The following is a 20,000-nucleotide window of genomic DNA, read 5'->3' on the forward strand; positions in this document are numbered from 1 at the left end:
ACATTTGTGTGTGAAAAAAATGCATGAAAGAAAGAAAAACTAAACATGGGCAGCCATGGCCAAGTGGTTATAGAGTTGGTCCTTCAATCTAGGAGTTGCCGGTTCAAATTCCCCCTGACATCTCCATCCATGGCTGAAGTGCCCTTGAGCAAGGCACCTAACCCCACATTGCTCCAGGGACTGTAACCAATACCCTGAAAAATAATAGCTGTAAGTCGCTTTGAATAAGTGAAAGCGTCAGCTAAGTGCAATGTAATGTAATAAATAATAATATAATGTAAACTATTTCCCCTTAAACAGTACCAGTAGGCCTACTATTTTGTGTTTAGAACCCCTTACGAAAAGTGTCCATGGTTTTACTGTAATCATGGTTTTACTGTAGTAACCATGGTCTCTCTATAGTACTCTGAACCATCCATAGTATCACGCATTTTTGCAGCCGTTAGCAGCCGTGGTGTAATCGTTAGGGAGTTGGACTGAAGATCACAGAGTTGCAGGTTTGAATCCCACCCTTAGGTCTACCTCTCCCTACGCTGCCATCCATGATTGCAGTGCACTTGAGCAAGGCACCTAACCCACATTGCTCCAGAGACTGTCACCAAAATGTGCGTTGGATAAAAGAAGCGGCAACTAATTGTAATTTAATGAATACTTATAAACCGTGGTAAAACCATGGTTAGTTTTCGTCGTAAAACCATGGTTCATCTTATAGTTAAACCTAGTCAAACCAAAAATGTATGACCAAAAGTAAAATTCAAAACAAATTTATGACCGAATTTATGACCAAAAGTAATTGTCAATATTGCACATAGAATACAAGGTGACTTGTTAAGGACTTGGAAAAAATAAGACTTGGACTTGGACTTGACTTGGCTTTGGCACGACTTGGACTTGGACTTGACTTGGTCAAATGTGTCTTAACTTGTGACTTGACTCGGACTTGATTGGAAGGACTTGAGACTTACTTGCGACTTGCAAATTAGTGACTTGGTCCCATCTCTGGTGCTATGAAAACGCTGACAACTAGTGATGGCAGTCTGGCACAAGCGCGCCGGAACGTGTTTCAAACCATCAACTGCGAAAACCATTAAACCACTGTTCCGAAGTTTGCTTCAGTACGGAAAAACCATGTGATATATGACGTATGAAACAGTAAACTGGTTCAGTTTTCCGAAAGCAGCTGCAGTGTTTCGCGCTGCCACACGAACCAGCAGGCGCGCGCAAATGTGTTTGGACTGCAGAGCCGTCTGCCAGGTTGCAGTGGAGAGAATAGATATTTTATTGACTGCCATTAGGCCTATAAGTCCCACTTGGATAGACAAGTAGACATCATCATACGTTATGAACACAACAAGGAGAAGACATTAATGTTCAGCAACGCTTTATTCTGATCGCCCAAAAAATAGCCTAATAATAAATGAATAAATAAATAAATGTGGCCTCAACTGCCTCATCAGTAGCCCAAAATGTCAAATGTCTGGAAGTTAGTGTGCAAAAGTATGAGCTCAGTCCAATATTGGGGGTAATGTCGCAGATGATGAGGGCACATCTCATCTTATCGAATTGAGCCTGTTTAATTGCAAACATGGCTTTTCACCAGGAGAGGGCCCTGTTACTGAAGCTTCAAGTACTAACCCAATTTTTGAAGCAATGTGTCTAAATTGTTCAGAGCTTTAACAAAGCTTAATTTACCCATCACTACTTACAACCCCTTGGAGCTACTGTTTTTTTAATCAGTGAAGTTTAAACCGGGGCGTTTATGATCAACATTGGGTTTCTCTCTCTGTGCGTCAGCCAAGACCTTCAGTCACACTTGCGAGTGCACACACCCACACACCGCTTTTCTCTCTCCCTCTCTTTTTGCTCTCCTTGGGTCTTTCTCAAATGCAAGGCCAGTGTCCTTCCAAGTGTGTCAGCCTAATTAGTCACGCCCAGTGATTGGATACTTTTTGGTGAACTCTACAGAATATCCAATCACTGGGTATGACTAATAAAGGGTATCCAATCACTGGGCGTGCCTAATTAGGCTGATACACTTGGAAGGACACTGGCCTTGCATTTGAGAAAGACCCATTGTCTCAACTGGTGATAGACATAAGGTAGTCAATATACTGTAACTGTTTAGGTGCACTGTGGAAAGGTAACGTGAAGACTTTCGCGCTTGTCGTGGTTTTGGCCAGATACTTTCAATATTCCACAATGTAAATTTGCACATCGTCACACGCTGTAAATCGCGAGCGATACCTGGAACGTTCTATAAAATATCCTGAGTGGTCACAACTTCAAGAGGGTCCAGGTGTTCTAGCTTCTCGCACTTAGGCCCACGACTACTGTTAAGCCTACTCCTCCTGTGCTTTCGAGATTCGCGCTCTGAGACAAGCGCAACACCTCCCCCCACCCCCCCCCCACCCCCGTGCGCGCTCTGAGACAGGCGTAAGCCCCCCCCCCCGAAAAAAAGACGAGTCCCCCCGAAATTTTCTGCATAATTCGAACACTAGCTGTAATGTAATGGTTGGTTTTTCCAGTGTTTCCATATGTCAGAGCTGAACTGAGTGACCCTTTCCTTTACATTGCACAATCCCATTATGATACCATTACTTGACTCATTTAACCTACATATAAACTTATAGATGAGGTTCCTCATTAATGCCTAAAATGTGGGCACATTTGCATTGACATCTTGTAACCTTCATCAGACTTAAAAAAGCATCATTATAGGCCACCTTGATTTTGTTACTCTTCACCTTACTGTAGTTAGACCAAAGATGGGCAGTGTATAATGTCTAAAAAGAGAAATTTGAACATCTTTGGAACACATATGAAACTTACGTGCCAGCATATTCGCTTGAGCGTATAGCTTACAACAGGGTTCCCCAACCTTTTTAGCACCAGGGACCGGTTTGAGTTCCATTTTTTTCCGCGGACCGGCAGTCACGCGTTATTATAATAATAATAGTAATAATAATATTAATATTACACCAATATTAGCCTAGGCCAATTATTATTATTATTATTTGTTATCATTGTTATTATTAATAGGCCTAATAATAGTAGTATTAATAGGGTCTAAAAATAAGGCCTAATCCTTTTCCTTCACTCCATTCAAAATGTGTAACAGCCTACATTTAAACATAACATTTAGTATTTGACTATTAAACTGACAATTACCCCACTAATTTGTGGAGCCAGGTCATAGGGCTAGTGGTGCAAGGAATGATCACCCAAAACTACTGCGTACTAGGTTATTTTTCACCATGCGAAAAAGTGCGCTCTCTGGCCATGTTCATTTTTATTGAGGACAATGCGCATTTACATTCGGCTATTATGACTGGGTTATAGGTATCCTTGCAAAGTGGCGCTTCTATTAATTTAAGGTCAACTGTTTCCAACTAGCAGTCGTCATTGTTTTTTCGAACACGGGAATAGTTGGAAGCTGGAATTTGATACCGCTGAAGTTTGCTACTAGCAGCTCGTGCCCTCGCGTCACGTTTGTGTGGACTGATGCATAACCAGTGTGTGATTCTACCGCAGTCTGAGTGCGCAGTTTTATCTGTCAAAAAACCAATGCAATATTTTAAAAAGAGGCAACGGGTTGCATGTCATCGCCTTGTTTTCTGCTAACGCTGACTTTCAGGAGCTCCTGAAACAAGCGTTGGTCGTTATAAGTTGCAACCACAAGACATGTCTCGCAACGCAATTACGTTTGTAACACAGCGTTGTTATCACGAAACTGAAATAGCAACAAATGATAGAAGTGGATTTCTAAAGTGGGTCCCAAAAAGTTTGCTTCGCAACGTTTCAAAAGCCTTATAAAGAAAGAGCCAGAGAAGACAGCCAACACTCCAAAACGACATCCACTGTTTAGATTGAAGTATAAAGTGGGCGCGGCCTCGCAGCATGCTTCTAGCGCATTTGACATTCAACTAGTGATTGGACGGCACATAGAACAGTTTGCTTGTTATTAAAATTGAAAATACTTGTGCTATGTCTAGTAATGCAATTACTAATATGGCAATACTAAAAGTTATATTTGAGATGTGTTCTGCACCGCAGTTCATAACAAAGGCAGGTCTTCTGGATTTTTTTTTTTAAATTTATGTTGTGCGGCCCGGTATCCAATAGTCCACGGACCGGTATATATTACCTAAGTACTTTGCTTTATTTACAATTGCCAACTCACTATTATTTAAATAAAAAGAAGGGAACTGTAACTTTTTGTCCTCCTTAGATCTGGCAATCATGACAACACTCTTTTTTTTGCATTATATTTGATGTCAAAATCTATCCCATACTCTGAGCAGGCTCTGAGTAGTTGCTGGAGACCAGCACTATAGGGAGAAAGGATAACAAGATCATCAGCATACAGAAGATGATTAATAACCTTGTCCCCAACCATACATCCAGTCCTACAGTCATTAAGTTTCCTGGACAGATCATCCATATACAGCTCCAGGCCACTTTATTAGAATAGCATGAAAAAGTTGATTTATTTCCATAATTCCATCAATAATGTTAAACTGTCATGGATTATAGATTCATGGCCCAGTTTTTTAACTATTCCAATCATTAAATTGTTTATTTTTACACATTTTGGTCTCCCAGCTCAAAAAACCCATGAATTGGGGAATTCGCATCATTAGAATATTGTGATAAAATCACAATTTTCTTCATCAAAATTTGTTTCACATCAGTGCACATCAAATACTACTCAACATGCAATATTCAATACTTGGTTAGGACTCTCTCTGTCTTAATATTATTAATAATAACGGCCATGATGCGTTTAACATTGAAGTCAATGGCAGAAACAGTGCATGGGAGTAATGGAAGGCCAGATATCCTTGATGCTTTGCCGTCAGCTGTTTTTGTATAGCTGACCTGGTGTCCCACACTTCACTCTTCAATATACCCTGTAGATTTCCATGCCACGTTTTGTCGCTAACTCACCGGTTTAATTCTAAATCACCAGAAATGAAACCCCATTGAAAATGAATGGGGTTTTATTTCTGGTGAGTTAGAATTAAACTGGTGAGTTAACACCAAAATGTAGCATGGGTATCAACGGGTATATTGAAGAGTGAATTGTGGGACACCAGGTCAACAAACAAGAACAGCTGACGGCAAAGCATCAAGGATATCTGGCCTTCCATTACTCCCATGCACTGTTTCTGCCATTGACTTCAATGTTAAACGCACCATGGCCGTTATTAAGACAGAGAGAATCCTAACCAAGTATTGAACATTGCATGTTATGTAGAAAGTACCAAATTTCAACTGATTTGATGTGCACTGATGTGAAACGAATTTTGATGAAGAAAATTGTGATTTTATTACAATATTCTAATAATGCGAATTTCCCAAATCATTGTTTTTTTGAGCTGGAAGGCCAAATTATGTAAAAAGAAAAACTTGAATGATTGGAATAGTTAAACAACTGGGCCATGCATCTACAATCCATGACAGTTTAACATTATTGATGGAATTATGGAAATAAATCAACTTTTTCATGCTATTCTAATAAAGTGGCCTGGGAGCTGTATATATTAAAAAGAAGAGGAGAAAGAATTCCACCTTGCCTGACACTATTGGTAATCCCAACATTCCTAGAAGAGGCCTCGCCCCATCTGACCTGCATAGTGTGATGAGAGCACCAATACTGCAGGATGCCTATCAAGTATAGAGGGATGGAATGGAATGGAATGGAATGTGATGTAATATCTATTCTCCAGTGTGATGTGGGAGGTGTAATGTAATGTAATGTGATGTAATATCTATTCTCCAGTGTGGACAGTAGCATCCTGACGCTGTAGTTGTGATATTGTGCTGTATTAATACCTGTTGTTGTTGTTGTTGTTATCTGTAGTGTGATGTGATATTGTGCTGTTGTTGTTGTTATCTGTAGTGTGATGTGATATTGTGCTGTATTAATACCTGTTGTTGTTGTTGTTGTTATCTGTAGTGTGATGTGATATTGTGCTGTATTAATACCTGTTACTGTTGTTGTTGTTGTTGTTATCTGTAGTGTGATGTGATATTGTGCTGTATTAATACCTGTTGTTGTTGTTGTTGTTATCTGCAGTGTGATGCTGGAGGTGTAGACAGCAGCATCCTGATGAAGGTCAAGTCAGTGGAGGAAAAACAGGCCATACTACGCAAGGAGAGAGAAACACACGCACAACTAAGGAAGGATATAGAGGTAATATGTTATATTATGTTAAGTTATGTTATGTTATGTTATATTATATTATATTATATTATATTATATTATATTATATTATATTATATTATATTATATTATTACATTATATTACGCAAGGAGAGAGAAACACACACACAGCTGAGGAAGGATATCGAGGTATTATACGATATTATATTATATTATATTATATTATATTATATTATATTATTGGGATATTGGGATTTTGAAAGTTGTACATGAATAATCAGAACACAACAAAGTTAAAAACGACTGAGTCTGCTTATCCAGAATAAGCTGCTTGATGTCTCATGACCTGTCTTCTTCCTCATGTAGATTCAGAATACGCTGCTTGATGTCTTATGACCTGTCTTCTTCCTCGTGTAGATCCAGAATACGCTGCTTGATGTCTTATGACCTGTCTTCTTCCTCGTGTAGATCCAGAATAAGCTGTTTGACATCTCTCTCCATTGTCTTCTTCCTCATGTAGATCCAGAATAAGCGTTTTGATGCCTCATGACCTGTCTTTTTCCTCGTGTAGATCCAGAATAAGCGTTTTGATGTCTTATGACCTGTCTTCTTCCTCGTGTAGATCCAGAATAAGAGTTTTGATGTCTCTCTCCATTGTCTTCTTCCTCATGTAGATCCAGAATAAGCGTTTTGATGCCTCATGACCTGTCTTTTTCCTCGTGTAGATCCAGAATAAGCTGATTGATGTCTCATGGCCTGTCTTCTTCCTCCTGTAGATCCAGAATAAGCTGATTGATGTCTCATGGCCTGTCTTCTTCCTCCTGTAGATCCAGAATAAGCTGATTGATGTCTCATGGCCTGTCTTCTTCCTCCTGTAGATCCAGAATACGCTGCTTGATGTCTTATGACCTGTCTTCTTCCTCCTGTAGATCCAGAATACGCTGCTTGATGTCTCTCTCCATTGTCTTCTTCCTCCTGTAGATACAGAATAAGCTGCTTGATGTCTCATGACCTGTCTTCTTCCTCATGTAGATTCAGAATACGCTGCTTGATGTCTCATGACCTGTCTTCTTCCTCATGTAGATTCAGAATACGCTGCTTGATGTCTTATGACCTGTCTTCTTCCTCGTGTAGATCCAGAATAAGCTGATTGATGTCTCATGGCCTGTCTTCTTCCTCCTGTAGATCCAGAATAAGCGTTTTGATGCCATCGTGAAGCGGCTGCGGTGCCAGCTGAGCAAGGCCCAGTTCGACCAGCGAGATCTCATCTCCGACATCAAGCGCATGGAGAGGAGAGTGGAGGAGCTCACCGCACAGCTGGGGGAGCAGGAGGAGTAAGAGGAGGAGGAGGAGGAGGAGGAGGAGGAGGAGTAGAAACATCATCATCAAGCGCATGGAGAGGAGAGTGGAGGAGCTCACTGCACAGCTGGGGGAGCAGGAGGAGTAGGAGGAGGAAGAGGTGGAGGAGGAGTAGCGCATGGAGAGGAGTGTGGAGGAGCTCAGCGCACAGGTGGGGGAGGAGGAGTAGAAAGAGTAGCACATGGACAGGAGGAGGAGGAGGAGGAGTAGGAGGAGGAGTAGCGCATGGAGAGGAGAGTGGAGGAGCTCACCAAACAGCTGGAGGAGGAGGAGGAGTAGAAAAAGTAGCACATGGACAGGAGGAGGAGGAGGAGTAGGAGGAGGAGTAGCGCATGGAGAGGAGGGTGGAGGAGCTCACCGCACAGCTGGGGGGGGAGGAGGAGTAGAAGCAGTCTTACAGTACAGGTGGAGGAGGAGTAGAATGAGGAATACAGGTGGAGGAGGGGAATCAGTCGATTCATTTATTTAAGCGTTCATCTTATAATCACTCTCTGTGTTTGGCTGTGTATTCTTGCCTATGTGTGTGTGTGTGTGTGTGTGTGTGTGTGTGTGTGTGTGTGTGTGTGTGTGTGTGTGTGTGTGTGTGTGTGTGTGTGTGTGTGTGTGTGTGTGTGTGTGTGAGAGAGAGAAGGGGGGGGAGGGATAGCACACTGTTTGTGTTGTTGATTTGTTTACCTTTGTAATGCTATGTTTACACTTTGCATTTGATGAAATCATTTATTTGACATATTTATACTTTATAATAAATGAAAATATTTAATTCACCCAGACCGCAGGACTGTAGATACTTGTTAAATGTCAGCACTAACCCCACTCTGTGTTGATATTGGGCATTAAGGATGTCCAGTGTGGTCTAGAGAACATCCACTAGGTGGCACCAGTGTCAACCAAATGTCTCCTGTGGTCATGGCAGCTGCAGTTCTACAGAATGTCCAATAGGGGGCAGCAGTGTGCACCAAATGCCTCCTAAAGCAATGACAGATGGTTTTCACACCATTAGAATGAATGCGAGTCTGTATAAACATAGCAACACTAGAGCCTATGTAAACATGTCTACTCGTGACTCAGAGTGAAAGCATATCTAAACATCTAAACATCCACTTCAGTTTGCAGCGGAATAGCGCAACATTGCTACCCGTAAAGAAGTGTGAAGTGTGATGGTACTTTAAAAAACTGCTCCTGCCTGCCAAAAAAGCCATTTTCAAGGTGTTGTGCTGGCCTTCGCAAAGCCTGTCTTATCTTATCTAAACATGCCCACTGGTCATGTCTCCAGAGCAGCTTCTCTATTTTCCATCAGACTCAGAATCGATTTACAGTAAAAAAAAACAGCATTATTGGTTTTCACACACCCAACATGTAACGTCTATGTATGCATATTATGCAATATGTGACTGTAATACAATACAGTCAAAGGGGGGCAAACTTAAAAATAGAAGTAAAAAACTAAATCTTCCTATGTAAGTGAGTAACTGGTCTACAGTCACTAAAGATAGAGCGATGTATCTGATGTTGCGCTGGTTGGGTCAAATTGGGAGTTTTTCTCTTTAAGTTTTTAGGTGTAAGTCAAGTCAAAGTACACAATTTAACACTCAAGTGGTCAGTGTGCTTATGTACAATTAACACTTCAAACAAGGAAGACAAGACATAAAACCAGATAGATACTGTAAGAACAGATTAACCCCCCCCACACACACACACACACACCAGACCGTTTCGGTCTCTATCATGGCGACGTTCTATTCAACAGTGACGTCGTGGGTTTAACAAATAGGCTGGCCACTCATTTACCAGTTACAGCAGCTCTGCCCTACAAAGGCAGTAACTACGCCAACATTGAAACTGAGAAAAGACCATCAAAGCCTTTGGTATTAAGTTGAATACTGTAGTACCGGTAACTGCAATTTTGACATGGCGATATCTCTAAAACGGGACACATGTGGACCACACTGTAAGGCTTTGTCACAAGATAAAGAAGGTATAATGTAGACCAGGGCTTCCCAAACTGGGGTGCGTGCACCCCTGGGGGTGCGTGGCCTGGCATAAGGGGGTGCGTGAGCTGAATAGAGCAATGGTGGATATGTGAGTTTTTATCCAGCATTGATGAACATTGAGTCATTTTTAATTGTATTTAGACTTGAATGCTGGAAGGGTCCATCTGAAGTGTAGTTAAACTCCTAGACTATTGGAAAAGAGGATTCCCCAAAATGAATATACTTAATGTGCAGTGAATGCGCAGTGAATCCATGCTTGCGTGGCCATCAGCACACCAAAATATTCGCTCAGGGGGTGCGCGAACCACATTGAAATGTACAAGGGAGTGAGCAGGGAAAAAAGTTTGGGAACCGCTGTAGACCATTTTCAGTCTAAAATCATTTTTTGACAAAATATGAAGAGTTTATTCGCAAAACGGTGTATCTCCATTTTCTAGAATGTTGTGAAATTGATGTTTTGTATTGTATTGTATTGTATTGCAAAATGCATTTTATATAGGTTGAAAAAGTATGTTCTCAAAATATTTCAATGGCAAGCAAGAATTCACACACAGGTGTAGGACCGCTGAACAGTCATTTTCAATAAAATGCAAAAGTCAAAAATGATGAATAGACAGTTTTGCAAATAAACTCATCATCTGCAGTTACTGCAGTTTGCCTTTGCAGGGCAGTGTTGGCTGTATGTGGTGCTGCTGCATTGTCCTGTGGCCTATATACAGATCTGTACATGGTGTTCTCGACATGGGAGGATTTCTCTCTGTGCGTGTGTGTGTGTGTGTGTGTGTGTGTGTGTGTGTGTGTGCGGTGTTCTGTACAGTGCATGTGAACATTACAGTTGCAGTCTTATCACGGCTGCTTGACGTTACACTAGAATGGAAACGCGTCTCGGTGTCTTTCAGTTCACTTTTATGTATGTATTGTATTTTATAATAAAATGATATAATAATTGATTTATTATTAAAATTGTGATTACAAAAATAATTAATATAATCGTGATTGACGTGTTAACATCGACAGCCCTGATTTTATTTATCCTTTATTTGATTAGTCACATTGTGCCAGTGCAGTAGTTTCTTCTGCAAGTACTGTAAGTACTGGACTGGCCAAGAAAGACAGCAATTAATTGACAGCAAGACTAGAGCCGTCACGATAACACATTTTACTGGGGAATAAATTGACCACAAAATTATTGCGATAAACAATAATATTGACGTTCTCGTGGTCATTTTCAAACAATATAATGACAACGGGATAAAAATGCAATAAAAATGAGAATACACCCTTTCTCATTTTGAAAGCGTTGCGGCAGGGGTGCTAGGTGGACGGATAGATGGATTGACAAGGTAGACAGAGGGAAAATCATAAGTACACCAATGTTTAAGCGTCATTGCACTGAATGAAATGCGCCTATCTCTTGGGTAGAGAAAGAGAGAGCGATGAGGAAAACAAAAAGCATGTAAATATAACTTGGCGTGGCCAAAAAAAGTTTTCATGCTTATAAAAACGTATTATATGATATTACTGAATATTGTGACAGCCCTAAACAGGGCAAACAACATACATACAAGATACACAGCAAAACATACTACGAAAGTTTACACAGTGCACAGACAGGCTTCCCTTCTCCCCCTTATGTAACTCTGACAGTGTGAGAAGACATATTGTCTCCTCTCCTGTTATTAGGCCAATTTTACATGACAGGGGTGCTTTGCTGCTGTATGATGTATGTTGTACAGAGGTCTGTCAATTATACACACACACACACACACACACACACACACACACACACAATTCAATTGGCAGCTTTTTCTGTGCTGGGACTGGGAGAAACCTGGAAACTTGTGCTGTTTGTGTTTCAAAGAAAGCAAGTCTTATCCTACTCTGCTTACTTTGCAATAAGATAAGATAACGTAAAGCCTTTATTGTGTCCTCAAGAGAGAAATCTGTTAGGACATGAGAGAGTGATGTAACGCCAAGAAACAGCACAGTAGACAGACAAATGACACACATGTATACTTAACAAGGAAACATGTACAGGTATCAATTTAACAGACATTACTAACATTACTTTACATTGCATTAGTAAGTTATTACATTACTGACATTACTTTATATTGCACTAATAAGGTATTACTTTACATTGCATTAGTAAGTTATTACATTACTAACATTACTTTACATTGCATTACAATTAGCTGATGCTTTTATCCAAAGCGTCTTAAAGTTATTTTAAGTGCAGTGTATTGGTTACAGTCCCTGGAGCAGTGTGAGGTTATGAGCCTTAATGCTCAAGGGCACCTCAGCCATGGAAGAGATAGACAGTGGAAGGGTGGAATTCAAACCCGCAACCCTCTGATCTAAAGCCCATCTCCTTTACCAGTACGTAGGCCACTGATGCCCCCTTACTTATTCCTCCTTGTCAACCTAATTTGACAATAGGCTGCACTGTTGCAATACCTACTCTGGCCACCATCCTACACAGTGCAATACCTACTCTGGCTACCATCCTACACAGTGCAATACCTACTCTGGCCACCATCCTACACAGTGCAATACCTACTCTGGCCACCATCCTACACAGTGCAATACCTACTCTGGCCACCATCCTACACAGTGCAATACCTACTCTGGCTACCATCCTACACAGTGCAATACCTACTCTGGCCACCATCCTACACAGTGCACCTTTAACCCATTTTAGCCTGATGACTCATATATGTAGTTTGACCTTTGGTGCCTGGAGCGACATGTACGCTGCATTCAGGCTCTTGAGATTTTAGCTTTTTACAATAACAATGTGGGTATGTTACAGCTGAATGAACACATTCTAATGCAAGATGAGGTTCTTAGGGTTGGAAATGCAACTTATTTCATGTTTTTATGTGCATCAGAGGCTGAGATATTTAGGTTTTTATAGGCTGAGGGCAACTTTCCCAACAAGGGCTTAGGCATTCAGCAGGCGTTTTTTGCAGGTGCTTCAGGCATCAATGGGTTAAATGTTACATAACATGTGGAAATAAGCACCAGGTCAAATGTCAACAGAGGCAGGCTGCTCTGATCTGATCTGATCCACATAATAGCAGACAGAATAAAAATAATAATACCTTCATTTTATATAGCCTACTGCCTTTCAAAACATCCAAGGTCGCTTTACATAATGTCAGTGTAAGTGTGTGTAGGTGTGTGCTTGTGGACACTAGAAGTCAAAGGCCTCCAAAAAGAGATGGGTTTTAAGGTATAGTTTAAAGATGGCCAGTGAAGAGGCATTTTGAATGTGGCTGGGTAGGTTATTCCAGAGGAGTGGGGCAGCCACGTGAAAGGCTCTGTCACATCAGATTGCTCCTGGTAATGTTAAGATATGATCAATTAGACAGTGGATGTGATTTGAGTGTCTCTCTCTCATGGCAATGAGGACTAACGCTATAAGATATGCTCAATAATAGACTTGTGGTCCTCAACCTTTTTTGAACAAACGCCCCCCTGGACCTCATCCTAAGCCTCACAACGCCCCCTTGACCTGATCGTAAGCCTGCCAATGCCCCCCTTAGTTAAAAAAAAAAATGGACTAATGCCCCCAATGACAACTGCATCCTTCTCAACGCCCCCCTAGGGTTCCCCAACGCTCCCTGGGGGGCTGTACCGCCCTCGTTGAGAAACACTAATTATTAGACAGTGGATGTGAATATCTCCCTTATGGCAAGGAGGACTAACACTGTAAGATATGATCAATAAGACAGCGGATGTGAATGTCTCCCTTATGGCAAGGAGGACTAACACTAAAGGATATGATGAGTCATAGACAGCGGATGTGAATGTCTCCCTTATGGCAAGGAGGACTAACACTGTAAGATACGATCAATTAGACAGCGGATGTGAATGTGTACCTTATGGCAAGGAGGACTAACACTAGCTATTGACTAGCTGAGAGGCTAACAGCTGGCCTCTCTTGCCACCGGCAGCTACTGTATTGATGGAGAGAGTCACACATAGACATAGATTAATCTATGTCTATGGAGTCACATCTCATCATACACAGGGATGGATTATCCACTAGGGCCAGCCGCACAGGGCCCAGGGGGCACCAACCATTTACTGCCAGTGAGGGGGCACCACAAGACACATTCTGAACAAATACTGTAAGTGAGGTACAGTGCCCGGGACTTAATACGGTCCTGCTCATACATGTGGCCAGTCATGGGAAGTGCCTAAGAAGTCTGCCTTGTAGTCTCAGGGCTGCCAGTTTCCAATATTGTTTTAACTGTGTAGTAGTAGTCTGATGCATCACGCTATGCACAGATGGGGCATAAATGTAATATTGTGGAGTCATTTATTTGTCACATACAACCCTAGCCTTAGGCCAGTTTGCAGTGAAATGACAGTAACTCCATATGTACAGAAAAATATAAATTACAAAACTTTTACAAATTTTACATCATAAAATAAAAGTAGACGATGTTCTTAATTGTCCATAGTAGACTGCGTAGACTCAACGACAAGGTGAAGTTCTCTGTGGATAGACGTGGCACTGGTGTGCAGTGTGCTGTTGGCGTGCTGTGGGACTTTCCCATTTAGTGTGTTTAGGAGAGAGTGGAAGAGAGCAAGTAAACAAGGGCGAGCAAGCGAGAGAGAGACTGAGAGAGAGAGTTTCCATTACTGTGATTGAGAAGTTGGCAACAGACAGATTGAGGTGGAGAGACTTTGTTGCTGCTCTATGTGCCGAATGGCGTGATGGGGTTAAGTAAGTAAGTAACTGTAATTCTGTGTGTGTGTGTGTGTGTGTGTGTGTGTGTGTGTGTGTGTGCGTGCGCGTGCGTGTGCGTGTGTGTGTGTGCGTGCAGGGACAGTGATAAAAAAAATTGGGCCCCATGAAAGATTAAAATTTTGGGCCCCCAAAATGACAAATTATGTTATCAGCATCCTTGCAGGGGCCCTGTCAGAGCTATTGGGCCCTTAGAATCTGTAACACCTTTCCCCGCTTTCCCCGCTTCGTGTGTGTGTGTGTGTGTGTACATATGTACTGTATTGGAGCTAGGAGCATTACAATCAGTGTGTGCGTCATTTCACTGGAGTAAACACTTCAGTGACCATAGACACCACACACACACACACATAATGGGAAGCCATAGGATTGGAATGCCCAGTCTAATGCTATGGAATGGCCTGCGTGATTCTAATTCTATAGAATGGCCCGTGTAATTCTATAGAATGGCCTACTATAAGGCTCTGTGACGTCTCTTGAAACATAAAGTGGATGATGACCCTTGGCATGGTTCCACTGTGTTACGTTCGTAAATGTGTAACAAATGAAGCACATTGACGCACAGCAGGCGACGTTAACTCATCGTGGGTTACTTATTGAAAACCACGGACCCCAGGCAAGACAAGGATACAAGGATACAAGGATATTTATTTGTCATGTACATAGAGACACTTTCGTGTCACTTGTAATGAAATGCGTGGCCGTTGCAAAACAAGTGTGCAGAAGAAGGGTGAAGAAGAAATAAAATAAAAATAAAAAGTAAAAAGGTGTGTGTGTGTGTGTGTGTGTGTGTGTGTGTGTGTGTGTGTGTGTGTGTGTGTGTGTGTGTTCAATCAAAGTAATTAGGAGGAATTCAGTAAGCAAATGGCATGAGGAAAAAAGCTCTTTCTCAGTCTCTCAGTTCTAGCTCTGTGACAGCACAGTCGCCTTCCAGATCTCAGTTTTTTAAATAGTCCATATCCTGGGTGTGACTGGTCTTTGAGAATGTTACGGGCCCTAGATAGCACTCTCTTTGTGTATAAGTCTTTCACGGTAGGGAGAGGTTGACGAATACAGCGCTCAGCAGAGCGCACTATCCTTTGTAGTTCTTTCTGTTCACGCACTGTGGCGTTTCCGTACCAGGTGATGATGGACCCTGTTAAGATGCTCTCCACTGCTGAGGAGTAGAAGGCTTTTAGGATGGGTGTGGAAACTTTGAACTTTTCCAATAGGCGCAGAAAGTACAGTCTCTGCCTGGATTTCTTAATGATGTTGTGTGTGTTGTTTGTCCATGTTAAGTCATTTGTGATGTGAACACCAAGGTATTTAAAGCACTCTACCCTCTCAACTGACCTACACAACAGCACACAACATACCCACCAGGCATAATAACACAATGCTCTACGCATAATCAAACTGGCCTGAGCTGGACATAAAGTGGATGATGACATGGTTCCACTTATTGACTTTAAAAGTCAATTGGGTAACACTTTATGTTAGGGATACATCTATTAGCACTAATACATACAATGTTAATGCCTGCATAAGTAACTTGTAAGGCATGTACTAAGCAAACGCTAAGGCCTACTAGGTCCTTACTAAGGTTAAATTGGTAATAAATCTCTTATTGTGCATGAACAAGACATTTGCGAATACATGCCTAACAAATGTTTGATTTTGCTTTGTACATGCCTTACAAGTTACTTATACAGGAACATTGTATGTATTAGTGCTAATATATGTATCCCTAAAATAAAGTGTTACCGTTAATTGTTTATCGTGGAGCAGACATCACTCTTACTTAAATACTCAAACTGTGAGGGTGCTGGCCCAAATGATCAACTCAGTGCTTCAAAAAAGGAGGCCAGGCCTTGCATACGTTGTATTTTAATTGCACAAACGTGTTTCGCCGTGTGCCTTCTTCAGTGTGCGACAACCAATAACTCCCCAGATTAGCAGTCAGGAGAAAAGAATTGAACACTTTTCCTGGGATTTCACACTTTTCCCCGTTTACTGTAAACACTGCTGTTGACACTTCAAAGTTTGTGGCGTGCACAGACACGATGCACTAAGCACGCGATGCTGTATGTTTCTGTGTGTGTGTGTGTGTGTGTGTGTGTGTGTGTGTTTTGCTGTGTCATTATAGAGCGAAAACATGGCGACTCGCACGCATATAATGGTTGGTTGTGGTAAAGCCCTGTAGTTGAACTTCCCAAAAATACATGAGCTTGCTTTGTCTGCTTGTACGCATATGATTTTGTGTGTTGCGTTTGTGTGCAGTGTACGGTACAAAAGTAGACTTAGGCCTATATATATATATGGTGTAAAATATCATGATTTTGAGAACAATATCAGCTTGCGCTGTAATATGAAGTCTGATGTTCTAGTCTTTTTTATTTTTTATGTCATACAGTTCAACCAGTGAGAGTAAATAGAATAGTGTATATACCGTAATAAACAGTCAATGAGTTCAGCAGCCTGAGGGACCTTGGGTAATTCTTGGGCAACTTCACGTTACTGTGTTAACTGTTGCGTAATATTGTTTCATGTTACTTAATATGGTTTCATGCCGCTTCTCGTGTCCCATGTTGCTTCATGGGTAATGTGCTACCCTATAGCTGGTTGTGTGTGTGTGTGTGTGTGTGTGTGTGTGTGTGTGTGTGAGTGCGTGCGTGCGTATGTGTGTATGTGTGTATGTGTGTATGTGTGTGGCTGTGCTATCCTATAGCATGCACATGTTTCATCATGTATGGTAAACGCAGGGTGGGTTGTTACCAACAGGCTAGATTGGCAATAGCCTAGGGCCCCACCACCAAACCTGCCCTCTCTAGCCCACCCCCAACAATCAGCCCCATCATAGTAAACAGGGGACAAATAACACAGGATGGGGGGCCCCTAGAACTATATTTTGCCTAGGGCCCCTACATGAGTGTAACTGCTGGCTGCTGTGTAAGTGGTGCTCTTGAAAGTGGTGTGAGAGGAACTAGTCTCCCATATATATATATAACAGGACAGTGTGTACCTGACAGCAAACGCAGGGGGCCCTAGGACTGTGTTTTGCCTAGGGCCCCTACATGAGTGTAACTGCTGGCTACACATTGCTGTGTAAGTGGTGCTGTTGAGAAAGTGGTGGGAGAGGATGTAATGTAATGTAATCGCTGCTGTTTTCTAGTAAAGTGTTTCTCAACAGGGGTGCCAAGGCACCGTATGGTGCTCCAGGCCCCCCTCAGGGGTGCAGCGGAAACGTGACTGATATATAAATTATGTAATATAATACATATCTGTCTAAATTGATAAGTTAATGCTAGTCAGTGGAATCTTTCATCTGCCATTTACACACAATAAAGTGAATATACTGTAGGTCGCCCCAGTCAGCTGCAACTTCGAACGTAGGACGTGTGACGTCTCCAAATGTGTTACTTGTCTGAGCTTGTGTGGTATCGGATGCGATGCCATGTTAACGGCTTGTTTGTTTGGGGTGCCTTGAAAATTTTCATGAATTGGAAGGGTGCCTCGCCTTAAAGGTTGAGAAACACTGGCCTAGTATAAAGTACAGCGTGTACCTGAAACATGTACCTGTTGGCTTCCCTCACCTGGGACTCAACTGACAGCATGCCTACAAGGAGGCAGCTCATCTCTCATTTCTCAACAACACACTTAGGAGCGAGAAAGGATCTGCACACTGCTTGCAAAAGACTTAATTTATTAGGAGCAACGTTTCGATCATAGATCTTCTTCAGGGATGTTTTGCATACTGTACCTGCTCAGGTCATGAGGCGTGTGGAACAGACCAGGGCAGACAGGCAGAGTCGCATCTTGTCACCAGGCAAGGCAGGCAGCCGCTTGGGGCCCCAAAGCCCCTAGATAGTAAATAACAGCCCACAATGTACTACAGTAGTGGCGATTTTGGGAGGGCGAGCAGGGCATTTGCCCCTGGGCCCAGGGCACTCTTGTATTGGTGGTGGGGGCCCTATTGTGACCTTGGCAGGCCGTATGGGGGGCCCCTACAAGTGTTTTGCCCTGGGGCCCTGCTGTGTGCAATTGTTCCACAACTGGTACTACAGTAGTGGCGATTTTGGTTCCCATTTTCATTCTTTTGAATATTTGCTTAGAGCCCCAGCTGACCCTAGAGCAGGGGTCAGGAACCTTTTTGGTGGAGAGAGCCATAAACGCCAAATTTTTAAAAAGAAATTTTCATGAGAGCCATACCATTTTAAAAACACTGAATACAATCAAAAGCATGTATTTCAATTAAGCCCAACAATTTTAGAGTGTACTGTCAAGTTATTGCTTTTATTGATAACAGGTAGCCTATGTAATTGCCAACTGTCAACTTCATTATGGCGAGGGTCTGGGAGAATGTTGTATTTCTTAGATGTAATTTCCTGCATTTTAACACTTTTTAACCTCCCTTGTCCTGTTTCAACTCAATATGGAACCCGTACTTTTATTTATAAATACAGGACGATTCCATATTTCAAGGCAACCCTAGATAAGTAAGAGCCATATACAGTTCCCAAAAGAGCCACATGTGGCTCTAGAGCCATAGGTTCCTGACCCCTGCTCTAGATCCACCTCTGCAGACAGGAGGGATGTCAGTCGTTGTGCTGGCTGTGTAGTTCCTGGCTGTGTGGTGTCTACAGGTTTGACCAAGTCAAAATTAAGACATTTTAAGACTTTTCAATACCATTTTCCAAATAAAATTAAGACCAACTCGCGGCGTTTACAGGTTTTAGCAAGTCAAAATTAAGACATTTTAAGACTTTTCAATACCATTTTCCAAATAAAATTAAGACCAACTCGCGGCGTTTACAGGTTTTAGCAAGTCAAAATTAAGACATTTTAAGACTTTTCAATACCATTTTCCAAATGAAATTAGGACCAACTCACAAGATCATACACAGGTTCAAATGAAGCACAAAAACCAATTGGTTTTTTACATTAATGTAGCCGTTTGAAAACACAAAACTATACACAATGAAACTTTACACTAAATAAAATTCAATAATGCGTTCTAAATTACACTACATGGCTACAACTCCAGATTTCCGTCGCGAAGTTCATCACATGGCTGACATAATTATTCCTCCCTAAATTAAGCACCACAATTTTAAGACATTTGGGTTGAAAATTTAAGACAAAATAAGACTTTTCAAGGCCTTATTTGGCGAAAATGACATTTAAGACTTTTTAAGACTTTTTAAGGACCCGCGGCCACCCTGGCTATTTCCTATGCAAATCTGTATTCCACAGCTACTGTGGCTCCAGATGCAAATTTGTATTACCCAGCAACCTATGCCACATCCAATTGACCCATTAAGACATGGAACCTGTGTAATGCACAAGAGCCTTTTCATTTTTTTTTTTCCTGTAGTTAATTTTTTTATCCCTAGTAAAATAAAGGAGAAATAAAAAATAAATAAAATAAAAGTATATCTATATGTCACTTCATCTGTTCCGCTGTGATATAGTTGCATTGGGCATTACATTACATTTGTGGCAATTTTGGCGCCCTCATTTGTACGAGTGCCAAACTAATGTCATCTCCACACCAGCAGGGGAGCTGTTGCCCTTGCAGCCCTCAGTGAGGTAGTCTGCATCTCAAACACATGCGGTATTCCCACTGCACAGACACCTGCAGTTCAAACACATGCGGTATTCCCACTGCACAGATACCTGCAGTTCAAACACATGCGGTATTCCCACTGCACATACCTGCAGTTCAAACACATGTGGTATTCCCATT

General features: G+C 41.7%; 1 protein-coding gene across 1 annotated transcript in view; it reads left to right on the forward strand.

Annotated features, from left to right (window-relative positions):
* The window catches only part of LOC134459629 (coiled-coil domain-containing protein 122-like), a 29,825-nt gene extending 22,190 nt beyond the window's left edge, over window positions 1-7,635 (forward strand). The window contains exons 4-5 of the mRNA XM_063211975.1: window positions 6,080-6,196; window positions 7,352-7,635. Of these exons, the coding sequence (XP_063068045.1) occupies window positions 6,080-6,196; window positions 7,352-7,504 (270 nt within the window). The 3' untranslated portion in view covers window positions 7,505-7,635. The remainder of the gene's footprint in view (window positions 1-6,079; window positions 6,197-7,351) is intronic.
* Window positions 7,636-20,000: the final 12,365 nt, after the last annotated feature.

This window comes from Engraulis encrasicolus, chromosome 12 (genome assembly GCF_034702125.1).
Source record: "Engraulis encrasicolus isolate BLACKSEA-1 chromosome 12, IST_EnEncr_1.0, whole genome shotgun sequence".
NCBI lineage: Eukaryota > Metazoa > Chordata > Actinopteri > Clupeiformes > Engraulidae > Engraulis > Engraulis encrasicolus.